The sequence below is a fragment of the Mustelus asterias genome, chromosome 18 (genome assembly GCF_964213995.1).
Source record: "Mustelus asterias chromosome 18, sMusAst1.hap1.1, whole genome shotgun sequence".
NCBI classification, from domain to species: domain Eukaryota; kingdom Metazoa; phylum Chordata; class Chondrichthyes; order Carcharhiniformes; family Triakidae; genus Mustelus; species Mustelus asterias.
Window position 1 is genome coordinate 20,086,609 of NC_135818.1, and position 12,925 is coordinate 20,099,533.

General features: G+C 44.1%; 1 protein-coding gene across 1 annotated transcript in view; it reads left to right on the forward strand.

The window, feature by feature from the left end:
* The window catches only part of ivd (isovaleryl-CoA dehydrogenase), a 41,250-nt gene extending 30,327 nt beyond the window's left edge, over positions 1-10,923 (forward strand). The window contains exons 9-12 of the mRNA XM_078233489.1: positions 1,222-1,303; positions 2,650-2,754; positions 6,399-6,471; positions 8,261-10,923. Coding sequence (XP_078089615.1) covers positions 1,222-1,303; positions 2,650-2,754; positions 6,399-6,471; positions 8,261-8,394 — 394 coding nt within the window. The 3' untranslated portion in view covers positions 8,395-10,923. The remainder of the gene's footprint in view (positions 1-1,221; positions 1,304-2,649; positions 2,755-6,398; positions 6,472-8,260) is intronic.
* The last annotated feature ends 2,002 nt before the right edge of the window (positions 10,924-12,925 follow it).

Here is a 12,925-nt window from a genome sequence, read left to right on the forward strand (position 1 = left end):
TCCTGGGTGGGAACCTTGCTGCGTCATCGGCAGGTGGGGGGAGAGAATTGGAAAACGAGATCTCACTGGCGAGATTCTCATTTTCCAAGTCTCTCATGTTCCGCCCATGTTGCTATTTGCGCTCAAGGAGAACATGGGCGCAAAATCGTGGCACAGATGTGTAAATAGTGTGATGCCAGCACCGAGTACGGCTAGGCAATTTGACTGTGAGACATGTCAGCCAAGTCAATTCTTCTCCATGCACTTGGCATCAGCCATGGCTCATTGGCAATTCTCATCCCTGACTCAGACAGTTTTAGCTTCTTAAGTTCAAGTTTATTTATTAGTGTCACAAGTAGGCTTACATGAATACTGCAATGAAGTTACTGTGAAAATCCCTCTAGTTGCTCTGCAGAGAGTTGAGAATGTCTGTTTGGATTATGTGGTTAGGTCTCTGTAATGAGAATTTATTTTGAAACCACTGACACAGAGGCAAGAATGTCAATACTGAACAAAGCCTTTATCTATATGTTTTTTCTTTCTTCATTCATGGGGTGCGGCCGTTGCTGGCAAGGCCAGCATTTGTTGGTCATCCTTAATTGTCCTTGAACTAAGTGGCCTGTTCGACCATTTCAGAGAGTAGTTAAGAGTCAATCAACCACATTGCTGTGGAGTTCGCTGAGGGTGACAGATTTCCTTCTGTAAAGGAGAACAAGATGGGTTTTTGCAAGTTAGTTTCATGGTCACCATTGCTGAGACTCGCTTTTATCTCCATATTTATTAATTGAATTTAAATTCCACCAGTTGCCTTGGTGGGATTGGAACCTATGTCTGCCTGGGCCCCTGGATTTCTAGTTAGTGATGTTACCACTGCACCACCGTCTCCCCCGAAGGCCTGACACAAACGACACGGTCTTGTTGCTAAATTCTTAGGCTTGAAATCCATTCCACCTCTTTTGAGTGAAGAACTGAGAGGAAAGACCAAGGAGCATTGTGTAGACCACCTTGAGAATGAGGAGGATGATGAACAAGGTCAATGAAGCATTAGTAGGTAAAGTCAAATTTGGATTTTAAATGGCAGTGGATCGTTAAAATGAAGAAAGATTGAGAGGTAGGACTTCTACATTGTTGAGCTCTAAGAGAGAATGGCGTTGTGTATGAGACATCTGGACTCAGCTCTTCAGTTTGATCCAATGCCTTCACCTTACGGAGAGGTAAACATTTCTTCTCATTGGTTTGCAGCATCATGCAGGCTGTCCTGGACAATGCTCTGCCTTACTTGCATGTCCGAGAGGCTTTTGGCCAGAAGATTGGAGAGTTTCAGGTAAGATGCCACCAAGACTTGGAATGTGACATTCAGTTTTTTTGAAAAAAACTTTCCGTTTCTTATTTGCTCTCTTTGGAACACACGTTCCTCCTGATTAAAAAGGCAGACAAATAACATTCTTCTGGACCTCCGTTGCTATGTGAGCAAAGCAGTTTGAGCAATCAGCTGCTTTTGAGAGGCCCACTTGTTCCGCTGATGGATTAAGTAACTCCCATTCGGGGAGCGAGCAAACGGGTTTGATGTTTAAACTTTCAAATCCTGGTCAGAATGTGTGGACTCCAAGTGATAAATCCATGGGCTGCCTTTTGAGGGGAATGATGGGTACCAGTGATGGAGGATTGGGTTCCTAGTCAAGGGGAGATGGTAGAATCAAGTAGAGATTGTTGGGTTTCTATTCAGAGGGGAGTGATAGCCCGAGGAAAGGAGGATAGGGAATATTGTACTTGTAGTGTAGGAGATTTGGGAATTCTAAACCTCACCATGTTTGATTAAAACGGGTGGCACGGTGGTTAGCACTGCTGCTTCACAACGCAAGGAACCCAGGTTTGATTCCAGCCTTGGGTGACTGACTGTATGGAGTTTGCACGTTCTCCCTGTGCCTGCGTGGGTTTCCTCCGGTTTCCTCCCGCACTGCAAAGATGTGCGGGTTAGGTTCATTGGCCATGCTTAATTGACCCTTAGTGTCAGGGAGATTAGCAGAGTATATATGTGGGGTTACGGGGATAGGGCCTGAGTAGGATTGTTGTTGGTGCAGGCTTGATGGGCCGAATGGCCTTCTCCTAGACTGTAGGGATTCTAAGAACTTAACCTGAGCTCCTGATTTTAGGCACCTGCCCTGTTGTCGTCTCCTCCTCCGGTTTGGTGTCAATCTTTGTCTTATAACCCTCCCGTCAAGCACATCAGCATGGAAGGCATTATAATAATTCAAGTTGATGCTATGTAGGGATGATAACACTAGAATGTGGTTAAATGGGCTCTCATTCTGTAGGGTACAGTTACTTTAACAGTAGAACCTTAAGCCACATTTTGGACATGGGTGGACCTAGCAGTTGAGTGTTGCTTCCCATTTAGAGGGCTGAGATTTGAATTTAACTTGGATATACATTGACCTGCCCTTGGCTGGAGTGAATAGCCTTTTTCCAATGGTGGTGTGTGCACGAGTACGCATGCATGTGTATGCTCCCTTCCATCTAAGTCTATGGCGCAGTTAAGTGTTCATAACCATGTTCAGGTTTTGCCCCGGTTACATCCTGTTTTTACCCTATACAGATTTGGATTGAGATGGGCCAACTGGAGTGTCTTCTTGATGTGTTAAATTTTGCTCTGTCTCTCCTTTACTGCAGCTTTTACAAGGCAAGATGGCTGACATGTATACCCGTCTGAGTGCATGCAGACAGTATGTATACAATGTGGCGAGAGCTTGTGACGAGGGCCACATGAGCTCAAAGGTGAGGATAAAGGGAACTGCAGGGTCCACCCTCATGTACTGCTCTATAAGCAACCTCTTTGTCAACAAATGCTCGGTAGAAAATCACTCTAAACAGCCTGCATGAATTCTTGACTGCGGTCATGGACTTGGGTCTCCAGTGACTACCTGTGTGATCTGAGCTTTAATTCGGCCCAGACTCCTCAGTCTGCTTGTTGTAGGGCTTTGAGCGGTCTCAATCGAGTTCCTGGTGGGTATTCCACAGCACTGATTCCAGTAATCATAGAATCCCTACAGTGCAGAAGGAGGCCATTCAGCCCATTGAGTCTGCACCGACCACAGTCCCACCCAGATCCTATTCCCGTAACCCCACGTATTTACACAGCTAATGCCTCTGACACTAAGGGGCAATTTAGCATGGCCAATTAACCTAACCCGCACATCTTTGGACTGTGGGAGGAAACCAGAGCACCCGGAGGAAACCCACGCAGACACGGGGAGAATGTGCAAACTCCACACAGATAGTTAAATTGGAAATCTCACCTAGTGTGGCTAGCGTGAAATTATCCTCTTCTGTCATGGGGGAAATTGTCTGCACTTGAAGCTGAGATATGTTATTGGGGCAGTGTTGAGGAAGGTTTCTGAATCTAACTGCTGCAACAAGTTAGGGATGATTAAATATTGACATGGTGTGAACAATTGACATGGTGTCTCTAATGTCCTAACATAGCCAACAATTCACATGACCATCTTTATATGTTCAGTGAGGGCTCAGTACATCCCTGGAGTGGGAAATCTTTCCAATCAATGTTTGCTCTTTTGTTCCAAAAGTTGGGGCAGCCATAATTCATGGTGGGACAATGTACCCCTATTAAAAAATATACTGCCCCATGATTTAAACTCAACCTCACCGAGGACATGAGGATGATGTGGTAGGAATGTTTGCGATTGAGGTACATTTGGAAACATTTTAGGAAGAAACTAAAAAATTCTGCAAAGGTGCATAGAGCAACCTGGAAGAAGACTTCCTAATATAAACATCCACTCCCTCCACCACCACGCTCAGTAGCAGCGGTGTGTACTATATACAAGATGCACTGCAGCAATTCACTAAAGGTCCTTAGACAGCACCTTCCAAACCTACGACCACTTCCATCCAGAAGGACATGGGTAACAGATACATGGGAACACCACCACCTGCAAGTTCCCCTCCAAGCCACTCACCATCCTGACTTGGAAATATATCGCCGTTCCTTTGCAGTCGCTGGGTCAAAATCCTGGAATTCCCTCTCTAATGGCATTGTGGGTCAACCCACAGCACGTGGACTGCAGAGATTCAAGAAGGCAGCTCACCAGCACCTTCTCAAGGGCAGCACGGTGGTTAGCACTGCTGCTTCACAGCTCCAGAGACCTGGGTTTGATTCCCGGCTTGGGTCACTGTCTGTGTGGAGTTTGCACATTCTACTCCTGTCTGCGTGGGTTTCCTCCGGGTGCTCCGGTTTCCTCCCACAGTCCAAAGATGTGCGGGTTAGGTCGATTGGCCATGCTAAAGTTGCCCCTTAGTGTCCTGAGATGCATAGGTTAGAGGGATTAGTGGGTAAATACATAGGGATATGGGGGTAGGGCTTGGGTGGGATTGTGGTCGGTGCAGACTCGATGGGCCCAATGGCCTCTTTCTGCACTGTAGGGTTTCTATGATTCTATGAACTAGGGATGGGCAATAAATGCTGGCCTAGCCAGCGACGCCCATGTCCCACAAATGAATGAAAAGACAGGAGTCTTGCTTATTATTATGAAATCTGCTTGAGGGCTGCTTAGGCAGCAGCAGGTGGCTTACTTGTGCTTTCGTAAGAACACGAGATAGGAGGAGGCGTACATTGCACAGTCCATCGTGCCTGCTCTGCCATTCAACACGGTCATTTTTGGTTTCTACTCTTTTTTCCCGCCAGCTCCCCATGTCCATTTATTCAAGAGACCAAAATGTCTCTGTCACCCCTAAATGTATTGAACAATGAAGCATCCACAACTCTCTGGAATCGCGAATTCCAAAGATTCACAGCCCTTTGAATGAAGACATTTCTCCTCATCTCAGTCCGAACTGATCGGCCCCTTGTGTGTTAGATTTCCCAATCATTGGAAACAATCTCTCAGCATCCACTCCATCAAGCCCCTTTCATTGGTTGCAATGGTTCTCAACCAGGTCGACAGTGTAACTCACTTGAGAATCATAGATGTTTGAAGGAGGCTATTCGGCCCATTGTGCTGGCTCTTTGCTTGAGCGATCCAAAGCCAATATCACAGTCGCGCTCTCGTCCCCCATAGCCTTCTACCTTCAACTTCAAACATTAATCCACTTTTCATCATAAAAAATGCAACGGTCTCCATCTCAACCACTCCGTGCAGAAGTGCTCCAGGTTCTAAAGAGAGAGGTTAGAAGAATTCCTTTACAATCTATAAGAGCAGCAGTATTAACTTGGTGATTACTTGGCACTGTTTCACCTACCGGAGAAGGTGCCTTTCCCTGTTTACTCCCTGAGAACTCTTCATCATTTTCAAAACATCTATTGATTTTTCTTCCTATTAAGTAATTATTAGAGTGAAAAGAGGTTGCTGATCTTTTATGAAGCCACATCTCAATGTCCTGAATCATCTATCCAGAATAATAGTGCCCTTGCCTCCTCGTTCTTTTGCAGATTTCTCTCCTGCTTTATCTCCTTCTCATTTATCTGCCTTGCTTGGTTGTACTTTTGTTCCTTATTTTTCACCCCCTTCAAGAAAAGGTAAAAATATATTTATGGGTAAAGTGTTGTTGCAAATATTGTGTATGAGGAATGGTGAAGATTATCCACTCGCCTGTCCCTCCTTTCCCAATGTTTGATTAACAGGTCAGTGGTTTAAGCTATTATAATTGACCTCCCAGGTGGGCATCAGAGATCCCATGGTGTTGTTCAAAGCAGCAATGGTCTCCGTGATGTCCTGGATAATATTTATCCCCTAACCAACCCCATTAAAATGATCTGGTTATTATCGGGTGGCAGAGTGGTTAGCACTGCTGCCTCACAGTGCCCAGGGACCCAGGTTTGATCCTGGCTTGGGTCACTGTCTGTGCAGAGTCTGCACGTCCTCCCCTTGTCTGTCTGGGTTTCCTCCGGGTGCTCCGGTTTCCTCCCACAGTCTGAAAGACGTGCTGGTTAGGTGGATTAGCAATGGTAAATGTGTGGAGTTGCAGGGTAGAGGGCCTAGGGTAAGATACTGTGTCAGAGAGTTGATGCAGACTCAATGGGCCATGCTAAATTCTCCCTCAGAGTAGCTGAACAGGCGCCGGAGTGTGGCAACTAGAGAATTTTCACAATAACTTCACTGCAGTGTTAAGACTACTTCTGACACTAATAAATAAACTTTAAACTGTATCACCTCACTGTTTGTGGGAGCTTGCTGTGCACAAATTGTGTTTCCTACATTATAGCAGTGGCTACACTTCAAAAGTATATTATTGGGTACAAAGTACCTCGGGACATCCTGAGGCCATGGAAAGTGCTGTACGATATAAATTTGGTCTTTGCACTGGGATGAATTGGACTAGGGAGGGACATGGGGATCCATCAGTCTGGTTTGATATATTGAGTGGCCTGAGGTACCAATCAATATTGATTCATTCTTTTTCAGGATTGTGCGGGTGTAATTCTTTATGCTGCAGAGGCAGCTACCAAAGTCGCCCTGGATGGAATTCAGTGTCTGGGTGAGTGTTCTCTCCTCTAAATGATAAATCTAGGTGAAAGGCTGAGACCTAAGCTAACACGGCCACCACAACAGTTGGAAAGGGGAAAGCAAATAATAATTGGCTAACTTCTTTACTTTTCACAGCCCTATGGAATAGGACTGATCACTGTAGGATTCCCCCTGCTTCAGAGGGAGTTGGAGCAAGGGGACACTGTGGTGTGTCCTCATTTTCAAATACTCTACGGTGGAGTTGCCCGGGTTGGAGTTTTTGAAGCTTTCAAAGACAATTAAAGTATTTGATGGGGTTGTTAGAGATAAAACATTTCCTCTTGTGTGTGTGTGTGTGTGTGGGTGGGCGGTGGGTTGGAATACATAACAAGGGGGTACAAGAATAAAACTAGAGTGAGACTAACGGAGGTAATGCCAGGAAACACTTCCCCACGCGCGGGGTAGTGGAAACCTGTTTTTCCATCGCCCCAAAAAAATGATTGAAGTTCAACCAATTAACTAGTTCAAAGCTGGAATTGATAGATCATTATTAGGTGAGGCTAATAAAAGATACTGATCCAAGCTGGGTAAATGGAGTTTAAATACAGATCAGTCGTGAACTAATTGAATGTTGGGACAGGATCGGGTGGGCTGAATGGCCCCATGTAACTATGAGGCTGGTGAATAAGAAGGCAAGTACTCTGGAGCACTTGCCCAAACTCGAGTGGAGAGAGCATACATATGACTGAGGAACAGGAGTAGGCCACTCGGCCCATCGAGCCTATTCTGCCATTCAATAAGATCATGGCTGATCTGATTGTAAACTCAACCCCACATTCCCCTGATATCCTTTCACCCCCTGGTTAATCAAGAATCTATCTAGTTCTACCTTAAAATTATTCAAAGACTCTCCTTCCACTTTTGAGGAAGAGAAATCCAAAGACTCCTGACATTTGGAATTAAGCAATTTTAGAAGCTGGATATGAGATATGGATCAATGGCCAATGTTTCTGTAAGAAGTCTCACATGTGCTTACCCCAGTCCAACGCCGGCATCTCCACATCAATGTTTCTGTCCCAGGGGATATAAATGTGCCCCTTGAATTGAAGCAAAATTCCTGTCTTGGATAGACTTGGGCATTGTAAAGAGTTAAAGGTGGGGGGTGTAATAACAAAAGTGTTTGTCGCAGAATGTTTCTTTCCTGCTTTTTTTTGAGTGACTAAGTAATTGGTCACCAGGTTACAGAGTGGAATTTAATGTCAAATCCAGCTGAAGGGCACTAATTTCAGTATTGGTTATGGATCATTGAGCAAACCTACTTTTGAGATCTCAGCAAAGGTGTTCTACTGCAAGGAATTGTTCAGATTAATCTCACTTTGCAGTTAAATGTGTGCAATCTACTCCACACAACTGAACCAAGCGTAGAATTCTCTGAGATGCAAACTCTTCCCATTCCCCCTCATTGTACAAAGATTCAAATGAGTCAACTTCCCTTCTGCTGGTGCAAGTTATTTTTAATTTCCAAACTCTGTCTAGCCAAATTCAAATTCTCAAACTGCCATGGCAGGATTTAAACTTGTGTTCTATAGATGATTCGGCCAGCTCTATGGATTACCATGATATAATAATGTCCTTCGCACTGCAGAGTTCCAGACCTGTTTTCCGTCCTGTGCTTTCTAACTTGCCTAGTGCTAGGGGAATGGATTCACCAAGACACGGCATGGCCCTCTCGGGACTCATGTCGGTGTGATTATGCCTTTGTGAATTGACTCTTGCACTGTGGTGAATCTACTCAATGCTTATTCTGTTTGCGATTGCAGGCGGCAACGGCTACATCAATGACTACCCAATGGGCCGCTTTCTGCGGGATGCTAAGCTGTATGAAATAGGGGCCGGAACCAGTGAAGTCAGGAGACTCATCATTGGGAGAGCATTTAATGCCATTTACAAATAGCCCGCCATCAATGGTGAGACCTTGCTCGGGGTCTCCTAATTCCACACGGCACTGACTGCTTTGTGTCAATATCTCGTTTTTAAGGTCTATCTTTACTGTATTTTGAAGTGCCTTGGATTCTATCAGGACATCTGTAATTCATACAAAATATCAGCTGGAAGGCTTGGATCGTGGCAAAAATCATGGATGTTGACTTTCACTGAATATGAAATACTCGGTTAAATGGGAAGGAGAACATGCTGACAGAGCAACAGGATATATAATGCAATATAGAAATCAGCTGTGTCTACACCCGGGTTTGTTGGTTAATGCGCTGTGTCGTGTTTTATTAACTTTCAGAAAAGAAATGGGATGCAAATGCAACCAAATTATCCCCCCCTCAATACTTCAGATTTAAATGGCAAGATTGTGCGGTGTTGCTGTTACGTTTGCACTAATCAATACGCAGCCCTTTTCCTCCACTGTTGGATCACATTGTCCTTCTCAAGTGTTCGTTTGTCATTGTTGCAAACACTACAATGGAAGCTTCAGTGGATGATTGAGTTTCTAAAGCACTGACAAAGTTGCAAGTGGCCAAATCAGCTATCCTCCCCCGATCAAAAAATAATCAATACAGGTGTATCTCCCCTGGCATTGCTCATGACACATCCGAGGACATGGTAGCAGGAGATACTTTGGTACTGGACATTGTGTTATTCTCAGCAGTGGAGCTTTGTAGACAATGATCCAACCCTTTCAGACCAGAAAGTCTTTGCACAAGCTGAGATCACTCCGAGTTTAACCACTTTTCAGTGAGGGAAATGAAAATGAGGATTACTTGTGGTAAATATGCTCTGGTACAGAGGGATCTGGGCATCCTGGTACACTAATCACAATCAGTCAGTGTGCAGGAACAGCAAGTAATCAGGAAGACTAATGGAGGGTTGTAAAGTTGAGAGGTGGGGGGGGGGGTTGTGGGAGCACAAAGCAATGGAACAGGATAGTAAAGGGGGTGAACTGAGAAAAGAATAGAGGAGCTTTAAACTCTGGAGCGGGAATCGTGGTGATTTCACTAAGTTATGCAGTATATGATCTGGGTAAGGTGCACTCGGAATATATATTAAAGTTAAGTCAGCGAGTAGAACAAGAAAGCCAGGTATAAATGAGTGAAAAGGCCATTGACCAGAAAGATGAGCTGAATATTCATCTTGTTCCAGTCTCCTGTTGGCAGAAATCCAGTTACAGTTTCAGAAAACTCTCCTGAATTGTCAAATACTGGAACCTGCATAATTACACACTGACCCACTTGTAACGAAGAATCCATTCCCTGTGATACACATGTCCCAAATATACAAGAAGGGTCTCGTGTAGGGATGTCTCCTGGAGTTAGATGTGGTCCTGAAGGTTGTCATGATGTGGAGATGCCAATGTTGGACTGGGGTAAACACAGTAAGAAGTTTAACAACACCAGGTTAAAGTCCAACAGGTTTATTTGGTAGCAAAAGCCACACAAGCTTTCGGAGCTCCAAGCCCCTTCTTCAGGTGAGTGGTACTCACCTGAAGAAGGGGCTTGGAGCTCCGAAATCTTGTGTGGCTTTTGCTACCAAATAAACCTGTTGGACTTTAACCTGGTGTTGTTAAACTTCTTACTGTCCTGAAGGTTGCCCAAGATCACCCAACACATTCATCCTGATGGGGCGTCACCCTCCCAGACCAACCCTAACCTGCTAAGAATGGTCAGCAGCCAGGTAAACTTGATCAAATACTCTTGAGGATGGATTGTAAACTTTCTCCATCCGTTCTTTTGCCACTGTTCAGTCATTCTCGGGGTTCTCAGTTTGATGTTGCTTGATTTATTCTGAGTCACAACTGCTTTAGGGGGTTACAAAAACCATCTTACAGACAGTAGCTGTTCCCGTCCCGTTATATCAGAAGACAGCCAAAGAATGATAAAAGGGTGATGTCTTCATCTGGTGATGGTATCTGGCAAAATGTACATTTAGGTCACAAAAGTGGCACCAATGCCATAACGCACATCGGCATTCAAGCTATTTATCCCTTCTCCATCAATAAACGCACATATCGTGATTTTAACATCATAAAATGCCCCAAGGTACTTGCAGGAATGTTATCAAAACAAAATGTAATAATGAGCCACGTAAAGGGGATGTGATGGCAAATGATCAAACATTTGGTCAGCAAGGTAGGGTTTTGAGGGATGTCTTAAAGGAGGTAACAGAAGCTGAGAGCTATCGGGAAGGGATTCCAGAGCTTGGGGCTATTTGCTTGGCAGCGAGTGACAAATGCATATTCATTATTTAAATTACTGCAGGATACCTACTTAAATTGTATCTGTGCAATTGAGATAGCTGCAGACTTGGAATACAGCCTTGTTACTTGTAACCGCATTCGCTCCGAATAACTGCACCAATGCAGTCTCAGATCAGGGAACCATAATCAATGAATGCTCTGTGGAATGTGTGTGACTAGGCTTTAAATGTGACTGTAAAGCTGGTTCAATGTATTTTAATAAAATCTATGTGGAGCTCATGCTGGTGTCATGCGGTTGATGAACTGTGTGGGAGGAGCAGTTCATACAGGTGTTTGGATGTTTGCTGCATCTGTAAAGGGACTTTTCAAGCTGATGGACCAAGAAGGACAGGCAGTGGTCCTGTTTAGCAGCTGTCCTGTGGAACCCGTAGGATTGGTACTCTGGATGAAAAGGATCCAGTGGGTTCAGGGCCCTGCTTCATCCGTGTGTGGTTGATATTGCCATTCTACTACAGGTCTGCATACGTACATTCTCTGAGCTATTATATCTCGTGACGGTTGGCTGCACTACGAACAGAATGATTGAGGAGGCATGCCCAGAGGTAAATGGGACTAAAGAGAAAGCATGCCGCTACACACTTGAGGAATTTAACTTGCATGAAAACAGTGACAAGTGTTGCATGCAATCGATAGACACAATAACAGCCATAAGAGGTTCACCAAGAGATTTCTGGTAAAGTAGGCGATGTGGCACTAATCACAAAAGCTTTTTCAGATATACAAAAGGAATATTAAGGAGAATAGGGTGGATTCAAATTGATTCTTAGGTTGCAAAAGAGTTTCTAAATTGATGATTTGCTGCAGTCCATATTTCTGTAGTTAATGCTTATATTCCAGATTGGTGCTTGCTCCAGATTAAATACCATTTCTGACATTAAGATAGGTATATTTTTCTGGATGCTTCTGGACATCTGTAAATTGGTAGGGCTCGAGGTCAGGATATTATCCGCGCATGGGTGATTACAGAATTGGGAAAGGTTCTGTGTGAGCACCTTCCCAGTATCCAATGGTGTCCGGGATCATTCCCTTGGGCCAAAAGTTACCTCACGTAAAAAGAGTTCACATCAAAGACGGAGAACTACAGTTCAAGCAACCTGATATCCCTTGGGAAGATTTCTATACAGGATTGTAGACAACGCTCTTGGCCTTTTTGCTAAGATCAAGCTGAGGATCAAGTTCAAGATCAGGTGTCCTCATCAGCTTGAATGTAGTGTCTCTCTTGTGGGGACAATGAATTGGATTCACGATGAATTTGAATTGGTTTCTGGAACCAGCAAGGAGATGGATTAAGGTTTTACCCTGTCCACTCTGCGCATTGACTTTGTAACACCGAGAAAGGAATAATTTAAAAAAATACTTTTTATAATCGTAGAGTAAAGGAAGGGGCTGTTAGAAATACACAACAAATCTTGTGAAATCAGAAATTTGAAACGTAGCACTGGGAATTACCTCCAATCCTACAATCAAAAGGTTTGAGCTCGGGGCCTGGAGGCATGTTGAATAGTGGTGTCCCCAGGATTGGTTCTAGGCAATGTTCCTACTGAGCTATGTTGGTGCAAGTAAGGGGATCAAAGGTTATAGAGAAAAGGCAGAAGAATGAGGTTGAGAAACATATCATCCATGATAGAATAATGGAGAAGACTTGATGGGCTGAGTGGTCTAATTCTGCTCCTATACCTTATGATCTAAGTACTGTGTAGGCCTTGTGCGTAAATGGCCATGGGAGAAAATTTAGTGCACACAAATAAATTTGGAAGAGAACATTGGTTCACTACTCATAGTTATTTTGCTTTGACCTGGACAGCAGTGATATCACAAACAGAACTTTTCATTATTCTGCTACTCACACGAACACTGAATCAATAATTTTGTTTCTTTACAGCCATTACCACTCCCTTTGCCCTTTTGTTCCACGCTATCTGTTATCTAATCTCTCCCTCCCTCTACCCTATACCAAACTTCCCTTTTTGTTCTTCCTCAGCCCCCCTTCAACTGTATTAAACCGTGAATATTTCTTACCCTTCCTCAGTCCTGAAGAAGAGTCACATTTGACTCGAAATATTAACTCTGTTTCTCTGTTCACAAATACTGTCAGACCTGCTGAGTATTCCAGGACTTTCTGTTTTCACAGCACTGTTGGGGATATGGTCGGTAAGATTACAGATGACATCAAAACTTGTTCAAGGGTTAAGACTTATTATAACGCAACCAATTTCTCAGA